At 45.5% G+C, this 21499-nt stretch overlaps 1 protein-coding gene across 1 annotated transcript in view; it reads right to left on the minus strand.

Moving 5' to 3' along the window:
- Window positions 1–4693: 4693 nt before the first annotated feature.
- LOC144484667 (uncharacterized) overlaps window positions 4694–21499 on the minus strand; it is a 44044-nt gene continuing 27238 nt past the window's right edge. The window contains exons 3-5 of the mRNA XM_078203131.1: window positions 10291–11039; window positions 7072–7190; window positions 4694–4794 (exon numbers count right to left, since the gene is read on the minus strand). Coding sequence (XP_078059257.1) covers window positions 4694–4794; window positions 7072–7190; window positions 10291–11039 — 969 coding nt within the window. The remainder of the gene's footprint in view (window positions 4795–7071; window positions 7191–10290; window positions 11040–21499) is intronic.

A 21499-nucleotide genomic window follows, 5' to 3' on the forward strand; every position in this document is an offset into this window, starting at 1 on the left:
AAGGATGCCATTCAGCCCATCGAGCCTGCACTGACAACAATCCCACCCAAGCCCTATCCCCGTCACCCCAAATATTTACCCTGCAAATGCCCCTGAAACTAGGGTCAATTTAGCATGGCCAATCAACCTAACCTGTACATCTTTGGAGTGTGGGGGTAAACCGGAGCACACGGAGGAAACCCACGCAGACACGTGGAGAATGTGCAGACTCCGCACAGACAGTGACCCAAACCAGGAATCAAACCCGGGTCCCTGGAGCTGTGAGGCCACAGTGCTAACCACTGTGCTACCGTGCTGCCCTGCATATGTAGCTTTGTTATACATTTCCAGTCAAAGTGACATTCCAGTTCAGAAGGAATCAATTTGAAATCTTGAGTCCATGTCAACTGTTTTTTGGAGAAATTCACTCAGTCCCATTCACCCTCTCTATCCCCTTAACCCTGCATATTAACTTCCTCATTGTCCATTTGATCTTATTTTGAACGCATTCGCCTTCACTTCCACCATCCTTACCGACCTCTTGCTGTCTAAATAAAGGTTTCTCAAATCCCCCTCCCACCATCTGTCTCATTAAGAAATGCTATACTGTCTACCACACATTTTTAGTCCAGTTATATGACCACAGAAATGAGACTTGTCCATCCTGAATTTCTATCCTGTACTGACAGTGATGATTTTTGTAAACCTCTTTGCAGAATAACAGAGGAGGAGGATTTACAGATTGAAATCTCAAAGCAAATATCAAGAATAATTGTTTGATTATTGGGACCAGAATATCATCGGCATTTGAGTCCAGGAGAAATGTTTCTCTCTTCTATCTGCTTCATAAGATTTTGAACATTGGTGTGACTGGAAAAGCAACGAGACACATGCAGCTAGACATTATACAGCCTGAAAGAACATCACCGTTTACAAAGGAGAGACCGTACACAAAGTCTGTGTGTGGACAACTCAGGAACCTAGAGAGACACAAGGACACTCACACCATGGAAAAACTGTGGAGACTGTGGAAAGGGATTCAGATTCCCGTCGGAGCTGGAAATTCACACTGGGGAGAGACTGTTCACTTCCACTAAGTGTGCAAAGGGATTTACTAATTCATCCGACTTAATGACACACCAGTGAGTTCACACAGGGGAGAGGCCGTTCACCTGCTTAGAGTGTGGTAAGGAGTTCTCTTGGTCCTCCAATCTCCGGATACACCAGCGAATTCACAGTGGGGAGAGGCCATTTACCTGCTCTGAGTGTGAAATGAGTTTCAGTCGGTTATCTCAGTTGCAGACGCACCAGCGAGTTCACACTGGGGAGAGGCCATTCACCTGCTCTGAGTGTTTGGAAAGGGATTCTCTCTCTCTTACAACCTACAGATACACTAGGGAGAGACCGTTCATCTGCTCTGAGTGGGAAAGCATTCACTACTTCATCTGACCTGCTGAGACACGAGCGAGTTCACACAGGGGAGAGGCCATTCAGCTGTCTAGAGTGTGAGATGAGATTTAATCGATTATCTCACTTGCAGACACACCAGCGAGTTCACAACAGGGAGAGGCTGTTCAACTGAGTGAGAAAGCATTCATTGATTCAGCCAACCTTCTGACACACCCGTGTCTTCATGCTGGGGAGAGGCCATTCACTGGGTCTGTGCAGGATGGCATTCACTCAGTTATCCAATCTGTTCAGATACCAGCGAGTTCACAAGTGATTACAGGGACTGGATTCTGCTGTTATTGCTGCTGTTATTCACATCCAGAACTGAACCATGTTCACTCTGACAGTTTTATTTTTATTCAGTGTGGGACATGGGTGTCGCTGGTCAGCATTTATTGCCCACCTCTCGTTGCCCTTGAGAGGGCAGTTGAGTGTCAGTCACATTGCTGTGGCTCTGGAGTCATCGTTGGCCAGACCAGGTAAGGATGGCAGATTTCCTTCCTAGTGAACCAGATGGGTTTTTTTCTGACAATCAACAATAGTTTCATGGTCATCAGTAGATTCTTAATTCTAGATATTTTTTATTGAAGTCAAATTCCACCATCTGTCATGGTGGGATTTGAACCTGGGTGCCCAGAACATTAGCTGAGTTTCTGGATTAATAGTCTAGTGATAGTACCACGGGGCCACCGCCTCCCCAAAGTGGGGCCATCGGAGGGTTTCTTTCTGCGGGACTGACCGGTCTCATGACTTTGCTTCCAGTGGGCTGATGCTCTTTGAGCTGCTCCGCCATTCAATATGATCATGGCTGTTATTAATATGTGCAGCAAATTGTAATATTCTAAATAGGATATTCAGATGGTGATACATTTTCATTTCTTCCTGAGGAAGAGGTTTGTGTCTACCTAATCATTCCTGTTTTAGAAATAAATTTTTAGTTTGAGAATTAGTATTTTTTAACGAAAGATAAATGAAAAACCTGGGTTGAGAATCTGACAAAAACACCTGAGGGAATTCGCAGTCTCAAGGCGTGGCCCATGTTTGTTTAAAAAGTCAAAACCGGAAGGGTAAGAACTGTAAAAGGGCAGCTGGACTGTTCCTCTCTGAGTCACAGTGAGACATTTCTAATTAAATACACAAAGGGAATTCCCTAAGTTTTGACATGTTCATTCAAAAAGATTGCAAATAATTTGATTCAGAAAAAAACAACCATGGGTTATTTGATTATTGTGGATACTGAAAATCACATTTCTGGATTGTGAAAAGCAGCTGGAAGTAGCACAATTAATGCAAGATTTGGGACATTTAGATCTTTACTGACCAGAATGTAGCAACTTTTGCTGTAAAAAGGGGGCTGGGCTCAGCCTCTTCAGCTGGAGATCTGGAGACATTGGATCTGACACTTAATGTCCTGTCTTTATTAGTGAGGTGACTTCTTCGAGCAGACTCAGGGCTACATGTTTGGTTTTGAAACTACAAGTTAATTAATTTAAACATCTATTGGATATGCTAACTGGTCTCCGTTACCATGGAGATAAGTGATTCAGAGTGGAACCTTGGTTGGAATTCTGGGTGGTTCTCACAGAAACCAGGCAGTCTGCAGTGAGCTTGCAAACCGTCAGCTGTGGGACCAGAAGCTGTGAACTAGCTGTGGGAGCGGGAGCTGTGAGCCACGAGCCAGCTGTGGGAGCGGGAGCTGTGAACCAGCTGTGGGAGCAGGAGCTGTGGGAGCAGGAGCTGTGAACCAGCTGTGGGAGCAGGAGCTGTGAACCAGCTGTGGGAGCAGGAGCTGTGAACCAGCTGTCGGAGAGGGAGCTGTGAATCAGCTGTGGGAGTGGGAGCTGTGAACCAGCTGTGGGAGCAGGAGCTGTGAACCAGCTGTGGGAGCGGGAGCTGTGAACCAGCTGTGGGAGCGGGAGCTGTGAACCAGCTGTCGGAGGGGGAGCTGTGAATCAGCTGTGGGAGCGCGAGCTGTGAACCAGCTGTGGGAGTGGGAGCTGTGAACCAGCTGTGGGAGTGGGAGCTGCGAACCAGCTGTGGGAGCAGGAGCTGTGAACCAGCTGTGGGAGTGGGAGCTGTGAACGAGCTGTGGGAGCAGGAGCTGCGAACCAGCTGTGGGAGCAGGAGCTGTGAACCAGCTGTGGGAGTGGGAGCTGTGAACGAGCTGTGGGAGCAGGAGCTGTGAACCAGCTGTGGGAGCAGGAGCTGTGAACCAGCTGTGGGAGTGGGAGCTGTGAACCAGCTGTGGGAGCAGGAGCTGTGAACCAGCTGTGGGAGCGGGAGCTGTGAACCAGCTGTGGGACCGGGAGCTGTGAACCAGCTGTGGGAGCAGGAGCTGTGAACCAGCTGTGGGAGCGGGAGCTGTGAACCAGCTGTGGGAGTGGGAGCTGTGAACCAGCTGTGGGAGTGGGAGCTGTGAACCAGCTGTGGGAGCCGGGAGCTGTGAACCAGCTGTGGGAGTGGGAGCTGTGAACCAGCTGTGGGAGCGGGAGCTGTGAACCAGCTGTGGGACCGGGAGCTGTGAACCAGCTGTGGGAGCCGGAGCCGAGAAGGTCATAAGGAACCAGGGATGTTCTCAATGTTTAAAGCCCTCAGCAAGAAGGCAGTAAAGTCCATGCTTGGATTGAGGAGTCCATGTTTTGAGTCAATTCTGAAATCTCAAAGGAAAGTTGGAGAGTTATTTGGCCGAAAGCTAATAGAAGGATCCTCATGAAATCTTGGAGTCTGGAGAATAGCTGGAATATGGAAAGTTTGATTTTGTTTAAAAGCCTGGAATCTTGTGATGGGTGTTTGGATTTCTCATTGAACGTTAATATTCTCAACCCGAATTATAACAACACACACAATATTTCAAAACTATTTGAAAAATATGGTCTTTATTTTGTACAAAGTATTACATTATAAGGCACTCCTCTTCTAGGATCTACAGTAATTTCTTAGCTCGAGCACTACTGAAACAATCAGACAATAAATGAATAAAAATTGTACTAATTGTCATCCCTTCTGAATCAGGAGGGCTATCCCCAGCACAGAGGGTCATTTGGAATTTTTCCCACAGACCAATTAACAGGGATTATACTCTCCAACCATCTGAAGTGAATTCTTTACACGAATCGTCCAGGCCGGTGCAGGTATCAACTTGCAGTTTGGCTGATCAGCTCAGATTTTCTGCAGCATTTCATCGATCACCGAGTGATTCCTTTCACAGAGTCCATCTTTCAGCTGCTGTGTTCCTGACCAGAATGTTCATGTGTTCACACACGTCTCAAAATTCATCATTCAGAAACTGAGCTGGTGCCACAAAGTCTGACCATGTTTCATAGGCACCCATCGGATCATCTTTCTTGTAAATCACATCAATGAAACCTAATAAAAGATCCAAACCTTGATCAGTAGCCCACTGAAGGACATCCAGCTCAAAAAATGCTTTGTTGCTGATTTTCCTTGTGTTAGGAAGTGACAATGCCAAGGCCAGATCTTGTTTCCTCCTTGATCGGGATGTAACCCGTGTCCACATCGCCACTTCATTCTTCCACTGGTTGTATGGTTCAGACTCCGAGAGCATCAGCAGGTAATCAGACCCTGACAATTCCCACTGCCTTTCAGTCATTTCTCACAAAAGCTGCTGGGATTGGAAGCTTCTGTCTGAAATATACTTTCCTTTATTTTCCAAACTTCACCATTAGACAAACATTCCCTGTTACCATGTTATAATCCCGACAGTCTTATAGTGAAGGAAGAAATTGGAGCTAATCTTTACTTGGAATATAATTAACTCCTAACTCTTTATACATACTTTCTTCATACACACTCCTATAATTATCCAATCAATGCCCTCTATCTACATATTTAAACAGAATTGATACAATTAACGCCCATAGTCAGGGCAGGGACCCGGGTTCAATTCTGGCCTCGGGTCACTGTCTGTGTGGAGTTTGCACATTGTCCCCATGTTTCATTAGTGACAGACAGCATGGTTTTGTAAGAGGGAGGTCGTGCCTTACAAATTTGGTGGAGTTTTTTGAGGAAGTGACAAAAACGGTTGATGAAGGAAGGGCCGTGGATGTCGTCTATATGGATTTCAGTAAGGCATTTGACAAAGTCCCACATGGCAGGTTGGTTAAGAAGGTTAAGGCTCATGGGATACAAGGAGAAGTGGCTAGATGGGTGGAGAACTGGCTTGGCCATAGGAGACAGAGGGTAGTGGTCGAAGGGTCTTTTTCCGGCTGGAGGTCTGTGACCAGTGGTGTTCCGCAGGGCTCTGTACTGGGACCTCTGCTATTTGTGATATATATAAATGATTTGGAAGAAGGTGTAACTGGTGTAATCAGCAAGTTTGCGGATGACACGAAGATGGCTGGAATTGCGGATAGCGAAGAGCATTGTCGGGCAATACAGCAGGATATAGATAGGCTGGAAAATTGGGCGGAGAGGTGGCAGATGGAGTTTAATCCGGATAAATGCGAAGTGATGCATTTTGGAAGAAATAATGTAGGGAGGAGTTATACAATAAATGGCAGAGTCATCAGGAGTATAGAAACACAGAGGGACCTAGGTGTGCAAGTCCACAAATCCTTGAAGGTGGCAACACAGGTGGAGAAGGTGGTGAAGAAGGCATATGGTATGCTTGCCTTTATAGGACTGGGTATAGAGTATAAAAGCTGGAGTCTGATGATGCAGCTGTATAGAACGCTGGTTAGGCCACATTTGTAGTACTGCGTCCAGTTCTGGTCGCCGCACTACCAGAAGGACGTGGAGGCATTGGAGAGAGTGCAGAGAAGGTTTACCAGGATGTTGCCTGGTATGGAGGGTCTTAGCTATGAGGAGAGATTGGGTAGACTGGGGTTGTTCTCCATGGAAATACGGGGAATGAGGGGAGATCTAATAGAGGTGTACAAGATTATGAAGGGTATAGATAGGGTGAACAGTGGGAAGCTTTTTCCCAGGTCGGAGGTGACGATCACGAGGGGTCACGGGCTCAAGCTGAGAGGGGCGAAGTATAACTCAGACATCAGAGGGACGTTTTTTACACAGAGGGTGGTGGGGGCCTGGAATGCGCTGCCAAGTAGGGTGGTGGAGGCAGGCACGCTGACATCGTTTAAGACTTACCTGGATAGTCACATGAGCAGCCTGGGAATGGAGGGATACAAACGATTGGTCTAGTTGGACCAAGGAGCGGCACAGGCTTGGAGGGCCGAAGGGCCTGTTTCCTGTGCTGTACTGTTCTTTGTTTGCGTGGGTTTATTCTGGGTGCTCTGGTTTCCTCCCACATTCCAAAGATGTGCGGGTTAGGTTGATTGGCCATGCTAAATTGCCCCTTTGTGTCAGGAGATTAGCAGGGTAAATATGTAGGGTTATGGGAGTGGAGCCTGGGTGGCATTGTGGTCGGTGCAGACTCGATGGGCCAAGTGACCTCCTTCTGCAATGTAGGGATTCTATGATTAAAAAGAAAAGGTCTCTAATCGGTGTGAACTTGCTGGTGTGTCAGCAAGTTGGATGACTGATTTAAACTTTCCCTGAACTCAAAGCAGGGGAATGGCCTCTCCTCAATGTGGACTTGCTGGTGTCACAGCAGATTGGATGAATCAATGAATCTCTTCTCACACACACAACACATTAATGGTCTCTCTCCAGTATGAATACATTGGTGCATCAGCAAGTTGGATAACTGAGCGGATTCCTTCCCACACTCAGAGCAGGTCAGTGGCCTCTCACCAGTGTGACCACATTGGTATTTCAGCTGACTGGATGACTCAGTGAATCTTTCCCAAGGAGCAGGTGAATGGCATCTCCCTGTTGTGAATTCACTGGTGTGTCAGCAGGTTGGATGACTGAGTGAATCCCTTCCCACACACGGATCAGGTGAATGGCCCCTCCCCAGTGTGAACTTGCTGGTGTGTCAGCAAATGAGGTGACCGTGTGAATCCCTTCCCACACTCAGCGCAGGTGAACAGCCTCTTCCTGGTGTGACTGCGGTGACTCACCTGAAGAAGGGGCTTGGAGCTCCGAAAGCTTGTGTGGCTTTTGCTACCCAATAAACCTGTTGGACTTTAACCTGGTGTTGTTAAACTTCTTACTGTGTTTACCCCAGTCCAACGCCGGCATCTCCACATCATTAGAACCTTCTGAAGCAGACAGAACACCATTTCTTTATACACGCTTTCTTCATACACACTCATATAATGATCCAATCAATGCCCTCCATCTGTACATACTTCAATTCAATTCTAGACTGAAAGACCAATGATATTCAGGTCCCTTTGAATTGAGTGAATGTGTCAGGTCTTGACGTGACGTTTGGTTTTGAGATTTCTGTCTGCAAATCTTCTCCTTCTCAAAACCTGTAAAAGGAATTTACAAAAGTCATCCCTGTCAGTACGGGAACAAAATTCAGAATTCACAATTTCATTTTTAGTTGCACATTCTTTCTGGACTTGTTCACCAAAAGCTGTAAATCTCAATCTCATACATTATCTCTACTCTTAAACTGCTGTACCTCATATATACCCTCCCAATTCTTGTGAAGGTGCTGATTGATTCTGACTGACAGACCCATGCTCACTGCTTCCTGACCTGGAGAACTAAAAACTTTGATGCTAGACTAAATGCAAAACATAGGTACAGATTCTGGAGGAAAACATGTGTTTAATCAACACTGCTGCATTACTTGATCAGAGATTGTCAGAGAGGACTTGATCAGAGAGGTCGGGAATGTAGCCCAATCCATCACGCAACCCAGTCTCCCATCCATTAACTCTGTCTACACTTCCCGCCGCCTCAGCAAAGCAGCCACCATAATTAAAGACCCCACGCATCCCGGACATTCTCTCTTCCACCTACTTCCGTCGGGAAAAAGTTACAAAAATGTGAGGTCACGTACCAACTGACTCAAGAACAGCTTCTTCCCTGCTGTCATTAGACTTTTGAATGGACCAGCCTTGCATTAAGTTGACCTTTCTCTCAACCCTAGCTACGACTGTAACACTACACTCTCTCATTTCCTTCTCTATAAATGGTATGCTTTGTCTGTATAGCGCGCAAGAAACAATACTTCTCACTGTATACTAATACATGTGACAATAATAAACAAAATCAAATCAAAAAATATTTACGACCATTTCATTAATAACTTTATTAAGGTACGGAGTGTTCACAAACACAAACTCACTGCTTATGAGGAAGGTGGAATTAGAGATGATCCAAGATTTCAACTGAACTGGCTGGACAATTGGAGGAAATAATCTTGTGAGATACAGGGGAACAGCGGGAGAATGGGACTGACTGGATTGCTCTACAGAGGGTCAGCACGGACTCGAATGGACATGTTCTGTGCTGTAATGGATCAATGACTGGAAAGGTATGTCACGACAGTGCTATATTACAAACTTGAAATCACAATAAATGAAATTTATCACAGAACCATAAATAATATATCTAATAGGTACCTAAAAGCAAAACTAGACATAACTCTGTGCTACATAAAATTAGTGTCCCACAAAGAATCATAAATTTACACCAAAAATACACATACCTGTCATACCTTATTACTTTGTCCCCTTCAATGTCAGCCATTTCCTGGGGAAACCAACCCTTTAATCATGAACATTAGGAAACAGACCATCCTTTTAACCAGACAAATAAATGTGTCAAGCTGAGGGAGCAAAGGATGTCAATGTCTTTAAGAGAGAGAGAGAGACCTGGGCCAACCTTTCCAGAGTCTGCAGCCTCCCTGGATTCACTTCCTTTCCCTTCAGTTGCTGCAAGTCCCCAATTTCCCCCAGAATGAGAAAAGAAATGGAAAGGGGGAGAAAAGAAAGTGTTTTACTCACAGATGTGGCTGAGAGACTGTGAGTGCGCGAGAGAGAGAGAGACTGTGAGTGCGCGAGAGAGAGACTGTGAGTGCGCGAGAGAGAGAGAGACTTTGACTGGCTGCACTCAGTAAAACCATTGTCCTACAGAATGCAGGCTCCGTCTAACTCATCCCATCAAACTCTGCTGTATCTTGCCGTTGGCTGAAGTTTCACAAAACGTATTCTAAAAGCAAACTGCATCCATTTTATAATTCAAAACACATGTTTTAAATGAGGAATACTTGTTATTCAGTTAGAGCTGTCTTTTATAATGACAGCTCTCGTCAGTGCTTTAAGATCATTCACTCTTAAGTCAGTATTGTGTTAAAGTTCTCAAACATTGTTTGCTATTAGCCTAATTTAGCCCCACTACTCACAGTCTCCACATTTCCATGGTTTCTCCCCAATGTAACTTTTTTTATTCATTCATGGGATATGGGTGTCGTTGGCTGGCCAGCATTTATCGCCTATCCCTAGTAGCCCGAGGGCAGTTGAGAGTCAACCACATTGCTGCGGACCTGGAGTCACATGTAGGCCAGACCAGGACATTACAGAAGGAAATCTCCCCGACAACTTTTTCAACAATCAGCAATGGTTTCAAGGTCATCAGTAGATTCATAGTTCCAGATTTTTCTAATTGAATTCAAATTCCACCATCTGCCTTGGATTTGAACCCAGGTCCCCAGAACATTAGCTGAGTTTCTGGATTAATAGTCTAGCGACAATACCATGAGGCCATCGCCGCCCCTCTCGATTGTGATTGTGAACAGTGGTGTCCTTTCATGTTCAAAATTCTCTGCTTTTCTGGTTATGATCAATTGTGCGACTCCATCCAATCCTAATCTGATGTTTTGTGTGAGTTTCCTGACCCCTAATCCACCTCTTCTAAGACCAATTATGTTAACACCTATTAACAGAGCTGGAGCTATTTTTCAATTCTGCAGAAAAAGATCCAAATGAACATGGTTCAGTCTGAATATGGATGACAGCAAAATCCAATCACAATAGTTACTTGTGAATTCGCTGGTGTCTCAGCAGCCTGGATGAGGTAATGAATCCCTTCCCACAGTGGGAACAAGTGAACGGCCTTTCCCCAGTATGAACCCGTTCGTGATTTATCAGCGTGGATGACTGCTTGAATCCTTTCCCACACACAGAGCAGGTGAATGGCCTCTCCCCAGTGTGAATCCGCTGGTGTTTCCGAAGGTGAGATGAGTGAGTAAATCCCTTCCCACACTGGGAGCAGGTGAACGGTCTCTCCCCAGTGTGAACTCGCTGGTGTTTCAGCAGATTGGCTGAGTGAGTGAATCCCTTCCCACACTGAGAGCAGGTGAACGGCTTCTCCCCAGTGTGAATTCGCTCGTGTAATGCTAGTTTGGATGATTGATTGAATCCCTTCCCACACACAGAGCAGGTGAATGGCCTCTCCTCAGTGTGAATTCGCTGGTGTATTGCTAGGTTGGATGACTGATTGAATCCCTTCCCACACACAGAGCAGGTGAATGGCCTCTCTCCAGTGTGAATTCGTTGGTGTTTCAGCAGCTGGGATGAGGTAGCGAATCCCTTCCCACACCGGGAGCAGGTGAATGGCTTCTCCCCAGTGTGGCTGCGTCGATGAGTTTCCAGCTGTGATGGAAAATCAAATCCCTTCCCACAGTCCCCACATTTCCATGCCATCATCCGTTTGTGACTGCAATAACAGTCCAAAAGGCCCGATGAGTGATTGAAGTCTTGTCGACACACAGAACATGCGTACAGTGTCTCTCAACTGTGAACAGTGCAATTTTCTTCCATGTTCAAAATACTATGACATTCAGGTTCTGATAAATTGGTGCCAGCTCCATCAGATTCTGATGTGATATTCGGTTTCAGTTTCCCAGCTGCAAATCCTCTTCTGAAAACCTGTGAACTTGATTTAAAACAGGAAAAAGGGAATGAGAGAGAACCCACAAAAAAACAAATCCATCAGTGTGAGTGCAGGATAGAAATCCCCCCCATTCTCTCCTCCTGCTCCAGGGTCAGTAAAGTGAGTTAAAGATGATTCTCATTAACAAACCCATTGCTGCATTTCCTTCCTGAAGCCACATTTGTCCAGTGGGTCCTGGCCCCGGGAGAAAGCGCTGCAGCTGCCGTTGTGTTGGGTGTTGAGGCGGTGCCGCTAGTTCCTTATTGGGGGTGTTGAAGCCTCCACTGGGTGTGTGGAGCCTCCCCTCCCACCCACTGCCCCTAACGCTGCCTCCGCTTATCCGCCTCCTTCCCGCCTGAAGATCAGACAAACAAGCGCCTGTCCCTGGACATGAGCCGCATTGCGCATGCTCATCGTCACAATGCCCGGGGACTGATTGACGGCAGCTCTGGGCCAATAGACAAAGGGGGCGGGCCTGGAGGACCGAGCAGGAGCGAATGGTCCTCCAACCAATCGGAGTGAATGAGGGGCGGGATCTTAAGCACGCGCAGTAGCGCAGTAATGGCGACAGACAGACGGTTTTTATTCGAATCCACAAACGGTACAAGGAAAATTGCGGAACGCGGGGACGGTGGATCTGGCGGGTGGGTGAAGAGTGTTTGTAAACATGTTGTTCAGTCCCAACTTCCAAAAAAGGACTTTCTGTTTCGCGCCGAGCGGGGCCGCAAAGTCCAGTGTTCGGCTCGGGTTAACGGCCACCATCTTTATTGGGGGCAATGCAGGGCTCATGCGTTCCGCCATTTTTGTTAGGGGCAATGTTGTCAATGAGTGGGAGGAGCTTGTTCCCCATTGTTCAGAATGGAGACAACTTGTCCATCAACCCTCTGCCCCGGGTAATCTGACCCTGGTTTACACAGAGCCAGATGTTTAACTGATCAGGCAAAGTGGCAACATAACAAGGAAAGGAAGCAAATTCTGCTCTCCGGATCCCACTAACTATTTTAAATTTTAATGCTTATCCATTAGTCACAAGCAAGGCTTATATTAACACTGCAATGAAGGTACTGTGAAATTCCCCTTGTCGCCACACTCTGACACCTGTTCAGGTTAATGCACCCTAACCAGCACGTCTTTCAGAATGTGGGAGGAAACTGGAGCACCCAGGGGAAACCCACGGAGATGCGGGGAGAACGTGCAATCTCCACACAGACATTGACCCAAGCTGGGAATTGAACCCGGGTCCCTGGCGCTGTAAAGCAGCAGTGCTAACCACTGTGCTACCGTGCTATTCAGAGGTCCTGCCCCGTATGTCCAAAGATCTGCGGTTCATTTCAGTCTCATGAAGACCCGTGGCAGAAACTCTCAACGCTGAGTAGACATCATCCTCAAATCGAGGAACAGATTACAGCAACTGGCAATGCGCAACATGGCATGATTTTGATTTAATTGGATTTATTATTGTCACATGTACTGGGATACAGTGGAAACTATTTTTTCTTGTGCTATATGAGCAAAACATACCGTTCATAGAGTACATAGGGAGAAGGAAAGGAGAGGGTGCAGAACGTAGTGTTACAGTTGTCACAACGGTGTAGAGAAAGATCAACTTAATATCCCATTTAAAATCTGATGGCAGCAGGGAAAAAGCTGTTCTTGAGCCAGTTGGTACATGATCTGACTTTTTGTAACTTTTTCCTGACAGAAGAAGGTGGAAGAGAGTATGTCCAGGTATTTGAGGGCCTTGATTATGCTGGCTGCTTTTCTGAGGCAGTGGGAAATGTAGATGGAGTCAGTAGAACAAAATCTGCCAGTCACTGTATTCATCAAAACCTAAATGAACGTATGTCTGTGGAAAAGATTCAAATATGTGTGTGACTGGAAATTGGGAAAAGCAATGTCATGGAGGGATTTGAAAAGAAAGATGAGAATTTTTAACTGAGTTGCTGCTCAAACGGGAGCCTGTGTAAGTCAGTGAGTCATTGAGATTCAGTGCAGAGATTTGGATAAACTCTAGTTTATCACAGGTTGAATGGAGGGTGGTCAGGATGTGAAAAATTGTCAAGTCTAGAGGTTATAAATGAATGAACAAGAGTTTTAGGAACATGTATTTGGACCAAGTCGAGTGATGAGATATAGATTTAGGGCGGCACGGTGGCACAGTGGTGAGCGCCGTTGCCTCACAGCTCTAGGGACCTGGGTTCAGTTCCCAGCTTGGGTGACTGTCTGTGTGAAATTTGCACATTCTCCCTGTGTCTGCATGGGTTTCCTCCGGGTGCTCCGGTTTCCTCCCACAGTCCAGAGGTGTGGATTAGGTTGATTTTCCATGCTAAATTGCCCTTTAGTGTCCTGGGGTGCATAGGTTCGAGGGATTAGTGGGGTAAATATGTGGGGTTACGGGGATGGGGCCGAGGTGGGATTGGTGTCAGTGCAGACTTGATGGGCTGAATGGCCTCCTTCGGCACTGTAGGGTTTCTATGAGATAGAAACTCATTCTTGGAGGTGGCAGAGATAAATGGTCAGAAACTCAGCTGGCAGCTCTGAAGAAGAGTTATAGGGACTCAGAACATTAACTCTGTTTCTTTCTCCACAGATGCTGCCAGACCTGCTGGGTTTATGCAGCATCTTCTGTTTTTATTTCAGTTTTTGCTTTTATTTTAGTGAAATGATTTTCCATGGTTGCAAACAGTCTGGTTCAGCCTCAGACTGTTGTCAGGGAGAGGGATGGAGTCAGTGGGTATGGAGTAGAGTTTGTAGTCGGGTCTTCATCTTCTCACTATTTAAATAGAGGAAATTTTTGTTAATCCAGTGCTGGATGTCAGACAAGGGCGGCACGGTAGCACAGTGGTTAGCACTGCTGCTTCACAGCTCCAGGGACCTGGGTTCAATTCCCGGCTTGGGTCACTGTCTGTGTGGAGTTTGCACATTCTCCTTGTGTCTGTGTGGGTTTCCTCCGGGTGCTCCGGTTTCCTCCCACAGTCCAAAGATGTGTGGGTTAGGTTGATTGGCCATGCTAAAATTGCCCCTTAGTGTCCTGAGATGCATAGATTAGAGGGATTAGCAGGTAAATATGTAGGGATATGGGGGCAGGGCCTGGGTGGGATTGTGGTCGGTGCAGACTCGATGGGCCGAATGGCCTCTTTCTGCACTGTAGGGATTCTGTGATTTCTGTGAAGTCAGGATGGTGTGTGACCTGAATGGGAACTTGGAGTTGCTGCTGTTCACATACACTTGCTACCCTATCTCTTTGAGGTGCCAGAGGCTGAGATTGGGGAAATTCTCTCAAGGTTCTGGCAGAGTTTTAGACATATACAATCCATCACCTTCACTCATTCTGCTCCCAGTTCTCTGTCTCTCTTCTCTCGAGATCCAGACTATGTGAAAGGTTCACTTCCCTGAAGGATATTCGTGAATCAGTTGGTTTTTTAGAACAATTTAGCAGCTTTCATGATCACATTTTCCTTGTGCCGGCCCCACAAATGACCAGATTCATTCAACTCCATTTCACAACCTGCCTTTGTGTTTTTGTGGGTTCTCTCTCACTCCCTTTTTTCTGTTTTGAATCAATTTCACAGAATATTGGAAAGGTTCGCAGGCAGGAAAGTCAAACCAATCACCACACCAAAATCTGCCAGAGTCACTCGATTCATCAGGACTTGAATATCATCGGCCTTTGAAAATGGAAGCAAAGAGAACCGTTCACGCCAGGGAAAAACCATGGAAATGTGGGGAATGTGGGAGGGGATTCAGATCCCCGTCTGAGCTGGAAACTCATCGACGCAGACACACCGGGGAGAGACCATTCACCTGCTCCAATTGTGGGAAGCGATTCATTCAATTAATTTGCCTTCAGAGACACCAGCGACTTCACACCGGGGAGAGGCCGTTCACCTGTTGTGTGTGTGGGAAAGGATTCACTCTCTCATCCCACCTGCTGAAACACCAGCAGGTTCACGAAGACAAGAGAGAGTTTAAATGCTCCGACTGTGAGAAGAGCTTTAAAAACCCACACGCACTGAGGGAGCACCAGCGCATTCACACTGGGGACGCACCGTTCAGCTGCTCACTGTGTGGGAAGAGGTTCAGGACATCTCCCCACCTTCAGACACACCAACGAGTTCACACTGACAAGAGACCTTTCAAATGTCCAGAGTGTGAGAAGTATTTCAAAGGTTCTGGGGATCTGCAGTACCATCAACGTGTTCACACTGAGGAGAGACCGTTCAAGTGCTCTCACTGCAGTACTGGGTTCAGGCGATCATCTCACCTCACTGCACACCAGCGCACTCACACTGGGGAGAAGCCGTTCATCTGCTCCAAGTGTGGGAAGGGATTCAGTCAGTCCTCCAACCTGCTGACGCATCAACAAATTCACACTGAGGTGAGGCCATTCACCTGTTCTGAGTGTGGAAAGGGATTCGCACGATCATCCCATCTGCTGACTCACCAGCGCATTCACACTGGGGAGAGGCCGTTCACCTGCTCCGAGTGCGGGAAGAGATTTACCAAATCATCTGCGCTGCTGACACACCAGCGAGTTCACACTGGGGAGAAACCCTTCACTTGCTCCATGTGTCGGAAGAGATTTAATCGATCATCCAACTTGGTGAAACACCAGAGAGTTCACTATTGACGGCTCTGCTCTGATTCTGCTGTTGTTAATCAGATTCAGGACTGAACCTTGTTCATCATGACACTGGGGAAGTGTTGATGATGTTGCTGCTAAGTACAGTAACTGGGCTGGAGCTGATAGAACTTGCATTCATATAGCACCTTTCACAACCTCAGGACATCTCTGTGCACAGTCAGCCTCCACAAACAGCAATGTGACAATGAGCAGTGATCAGTTTGCAGTGAGATTGGGTGAGGGGTAATATTGGTCTCAGCAGGGTGAGCTCCCTGTCCTTCTTCCAAATAGAAACCATGTGATCTTTCATCTCCGCCTGACAGAGCAGATGGGGCCCTTGGTTTAACATCCTCATATTAGTGAAGTGAAGAGCCTTAATTCTGAGACAATTGAAGAATAAGCAATTAAACAATAGTTGTACTTGTCAGGCTGGTAATATAACCTGGAACACAAAGGTTGTAATTTTTTATTATTATAAACAATATGATTTTAAGTACACTGGTCATAAATCATGAGAACTGTCAAATTATGTTTTCCAGTCAATCTAGAAAGATAAGGTAGAGCTCACAAAACATTTATGGCTTTGACTAGTTCCATTAAGTTGGGGAATGAATGGGACCTTACTCAAGCTGCCTCATTTATTGTACTAAGACATCAGGAGATGCTAGTAGGTGTCAGGGGCCAATCAGACAGTGAAGTTACTCAAATATAGTTCAACACTGGGGCTAATTTGAGCAAATGTGAGTTGAGGGGGTAAAAATAAAGGTTTTGAGTCGCCACTCTGTTAGCATGTTATCCACCTTGTCTGATTATCATTTCACATCTTTGACCTGATCAACCGAGGAAAGTTGTGAGAAGTCTGTTTCATTGTTAAGGATAAGCTTTCTCCTTTCTGCCAATTACTGTTAGTTCAAACTTTGTTTTTTATCTTTCTAACTTTTTAACCTTTCTACCTTTTAATGGCTAATAAATCTTCTGAATTTACCAATTAAAATGTTCATTCTGGCTAGATAAATCTTTATTGAAAATTGGGGATTTATTGCAAACAACCTCTACCCAATAAATCAACTTCAAAGTGCAAATGCTGCCTGGATTTCGTGTCTCGGTGTAAGTGGTCCCTGGATTTTGTGTTTCCGTGTAAATGGTCCTTGGTGTCTCAGTACAAGTGGGCCCCGCACTGCTTTCAGTCCAACTGTCTATATTCCATCTTTCATTGATTTCAATGTAATGGAAACTGGGAGTTGGAACCTGTCAGCATTTGAAGAATATTCACAAATAATTGGAGGATTTCTTACATTTGCGATCTTTCTCTGTTCTGTCCTCTCGAGATGATAGATAACAGACTTTATCCTGTGAATATCCAGCTGGCATATTGGGCTCCTGGTGTGTTTCCTTGTTTATATTGTTGACTCTAAATATTGAATCTTGTGGTTTCAGACATCAAATAATCAAACTCCCAACAACAGATTGTCTTTTACTGACTTTATTAACAGCACTGCAATAATAGACAGAATATAGTTACTTGTTCGGAGAACAGAGATAATATCATAGATTCAGAGCTCTCTATCCTGAGAAGGCATTCAGTTGTGTCAAATTGCTACAGAAAAGTCAATGATAAAACTACACAGATCACCCCACATTGACCTAGGTTCCAGAAATGACAACAGCACACTGTTCCCAAGACAATCCTGCAAAGATTTCCTGGCTAACAGCTGGGGGCTTGTGCCAAATTTAGCAGAGATTTTCTGTAAGACCTGCGTCCACCTAAACATAAATATAAGACTTAACGTCAATTACAATTGTTGGACTCAGTTGGGAGAGCTGATTTAAAAGGGACTTTCATTTTTAACTAGCTACAAGACCACACTTAGTACAAATATTGTTCCAAGCTTTACAGAATTTACTAAGTTAATCACATAAGTACAAAATGCAAAACTTAACAAAGGCAGTGGAAGCAGTCAGTTCACTTTGTAACGCTGGCTCACAACTTCCAGCCAACTGCGGCACTGTTTCTTGTCCTGTTGATTGTTGTCTATCTTCTTCCTGCTCAGCTTCTCTGAGCTGTGAACTGGGCAGCTGAAAGCTGATGCTTATTATCTCTTTCTAGACACAGCCCCTGTGCACGATCAATGGTGTTCCTGAACTCTGGTTCACCATGATCAGTCCCTGATTGATTTAGGTAGTGTGTAATCAGTTTCTGATTGGTTTCTCAGTGGTGATGGTCATCTACTGACCATTTCCTGCAACCTCCCGACTGGCCCTCTAATGTGTCAGTAACTTTCAGAGTCTGCCCCACATTATAGCCTTTCCTGTCATTTCATTAAATTTTATGGCTTTGTACTGAGATAATGGGGGGCGTGAAGATATCTTCTTTGTCCACTTATTTGAGATAAGCAAGTTTATGGTATCAAATCCTAATGGTTAACATTTGGGCTCAAATGTCTAATTGTTGTCATAGAAATCATAGAAACCCTACAGTGCAGAAGGAGGCCATTCGGCCCATCGAGTCTGCACCGACCACAATCCCACCCAGGCCCTACCCCCATATCCCTACATATTTACCCGCTAATCCCTCTAACCTACACATCTCAGGACACTAAGGGGCAATTTTAGCATGGCCAATCAACCTAACCCGCACATCTTTGGACTGTGGGAGGAAACCGGAGCACCCGGAGGAAACCCACGCAGACACGAGGAGAATGTGCAAACTCCACACAGACAGTGACCCAAGCCGGGAATCGAACCCAGGTCCCTGGAGCTGTGAAGCAGCAGTGCTAACCACTGTGCTACCGTGCCGCCCGATGGAAAGGAGGAAGTGTTCAAGGGACTAGATGCTGCCTAAAGCAAAGTTCCTGTAAGTAATCAAATTATGATAGAGACGATGGCGCAAGCCGGAATGAATCTTCATTCGTGATCCTGGTCAGTGACAATATGCTGTGTTTAGCCTGAAAAATAAGAACTAGAAACCATTTTGCCAACCCTAAAGCCCACACACCACAAACTCCAGGCATAAAGCCCAAATTCCAATTGTCCACAGGCATAAAGTCCAGTCCTGCCCTGTGACCCCACAAGGCATAAAGCCTAAATTCCAGTCCCCCCAAAAGGCATAAAGCCCTTTCCAGTCCAGTCCCATGGCTCTAGGCATAAAGCCCAAATTCCAGTCCCCTAATCCTCAGCATAAAGTTGTGTAGAAATCCTGTAGAGTTCTCATTGGGGCAGGTGACCATCAGTATATTTTGGTTAAAGAAACTGCTTGCAGGTTTTTGTAGTGGCTGCCAGTTAATTAAAAGGACACAAAGTGACACACAGACTTAAACTAATACAGAAATTACAAAGTTACTTCAGATCTGAAATCCAAAGAAAGTGGGCATCAAATCAGTGTGTAAAAGGTGAGATAGCAAGAAACACAAATACAGTCTGATACATTCATTGATAAATGTTCAAAACGAATGAGTCAGAATAACTACTGTGTTATGAAAACTAAACTGAAACCTTTAATTTTTCAAACCAAAGATGGTTATAAAGTGTGAAGGAAAGTGACTGCTTCTTTTGAGATATTACAAGTTCTTGTGCCTGCCGCACAGTCTGTTTTAACCCTTATACGATGGACAAAGAACTGCGAGTAGACTTCTTGTTAGTACAACCAATATTTATTTAGAACACACAATCAATAATCACCCACCCAACCAACAATAAGTTATCTTACAGAAAATACGAAAGTTCAAGCCCAATACAAGACCTTGACTTAACTTTGCGTGACTGGCAAGTATCCAAGCAGATATTGGTCTTTGTCTGTGCGCTGGTCTCGGTCGTCCTCTGCATAGTCTGGTCCTTGGGTCTGGTCTGGTACTCTGGCTCTGGTCTTCCTTCCTTCTCAGGTGTGGTGGCTCTCCTCGTGCTGGTCGTCGCTGGCGACGGTCACCATTGTTGTAGCTCGTTCGTGGGGTCAGAGTGAGCTTCTGTTGTGCAGAAGCTTTCATCCCTCCCTGGTTTCGTGTCCTTTTAGGGCGGTCTCCTGATTCTTGTCAATCAATCGATCAGGGCTTGATCACCCTGATCGATAAGAGTCCAATCAGGTGCTGCCACACCGATCTCTGGGTCTGTACCCAACAGCCATGCCTGTAGGTGCTGGAGGCACAGAGGTCACATACTTCCCTCCCAAATAAGGGGTTACGGTAAACAAGTATGTTTGACCAGAAAGGGTCCATTGTCTTTGGGATGGCCTATTTCCTGTGTATTCAGTTGTCTGGGTTGCAGCCTGTTTATCTCTGTCTTTTAGGCTGCAGCCTGTCATTTTAGTTCTTGCCCAATTGTCCCAGAGTGCTTTACAAATCGCTATTTTAGGTGGCCCGTTTGGCCACAAAGTTAAAAGGTTAAACTAATGACACAATGCTGAAGGCTTGGAACTTCACAGCTGGTTTCTTCACACAATATGGCCTCTAACTCAAGTATCACTGTTAATTAATGGCTAAGGAGTTAACAGTTCCAGACCTCAGCTCATCCAGAGTTAATGGGATCCACAGGACTCTGTAATTAAGGTATAAAAGTGCAGCTTTACACCGGCCTAGGGTCATGTGATGTATTTCACTTGTCAAATAAGGATGCAGTTACAGACAAAGCCAGTAACATGATACGAATATATTACAATTCAGCAGAATATCGTATCAGGTTAATTGATTAATAAGCTTCAATTACTTGATCATTACACATAACTAAGCTACAAACTATTAACATGACCATTCCTACAGTCAAACAGTCCAGTCAAGCAACAGGCTGACACAGTCATACTTTGAATCATATCTTACTGCCAATGTCTCACAGGAACAAGGAGCAGGATTCGGCTATTTGGTCCCTCGAGTCTGCTCCACCATTTAATCAGATCAGGGCTGATCTGATAGTAACTTTAAATCTGCATCCTGCCTACCCCCAATAATCTATCACCCACTTGCTTGCCAAGAATCTATCTACATCTGCCTTAAAAATATTCAAAGACTCTGCTCCCACCGCCTTTTCAGAAGAGCGTTCCAGAGGTTCACGACCCTCTGAAAGAAAATATTTCACCTCATCTCCGTTTTAAATGTGCGAACCCTTATTTTTAAACAGGGACCTCTCGCTCTAGATTCTCACACAAGAGGAAACATCCTTTCCACATCAACCTGTCAAGACCCTTCAGGATCTTCCATGTTTCGATCAAATTTATCTTACTCTTCTAAACTCCAGCAGACACAAACCTAGCCTGTCCAAGCTTTACCCATAATCCACACATTTCTGACATTAGTCTGGTCAATCGACTGCTTCCAATGTATTTACATCCTTGCTTCAACAAGATGACCAATACTGTACACCGTACTCCAAATGTGGTCTCACTGGTGCTCTGGATAACTGAAGCATAATCTCCATATTTATGTAATCAATTCACCTCACAAATGATAGCTTTCCTAATTACTTGCTTTTCCTGCTTACTCGCTTTTTGTGATTCATGCAAAGAACAAAGAACAGCACAGGAACACTCCTTTCGGTCAACGCTGATCACATTGTCCTATCGAGACCAACCGCTTATATCCCTCTATTCCCCGTCTGTTCATGTGTTGATCAAGAGAAGTCTTAAATGTCACTAATGTATCTGCCTCAACCACCTCACTTGGCAGTGCATTCCAGGCCCCCACCACCCTCTGTGTAAAAACCTTCCCC

This window comes from Mustelus asterias, unplaced genomic scaffold (assembly GCF_964213995.1).
Source record: "Mustelus asterias unplaced genomic scaffold, sMusAst1.hap1.1 HAP1_SCAFFOLD_122, whole genome shotgun sequence".
NCBI classification, from domain to species: Eukaryota; Metazoa; Chordata; class Chondrichthyes; order Carcharhiniformes; family Triakidae; genus Mustelus; species Mustelus asterias.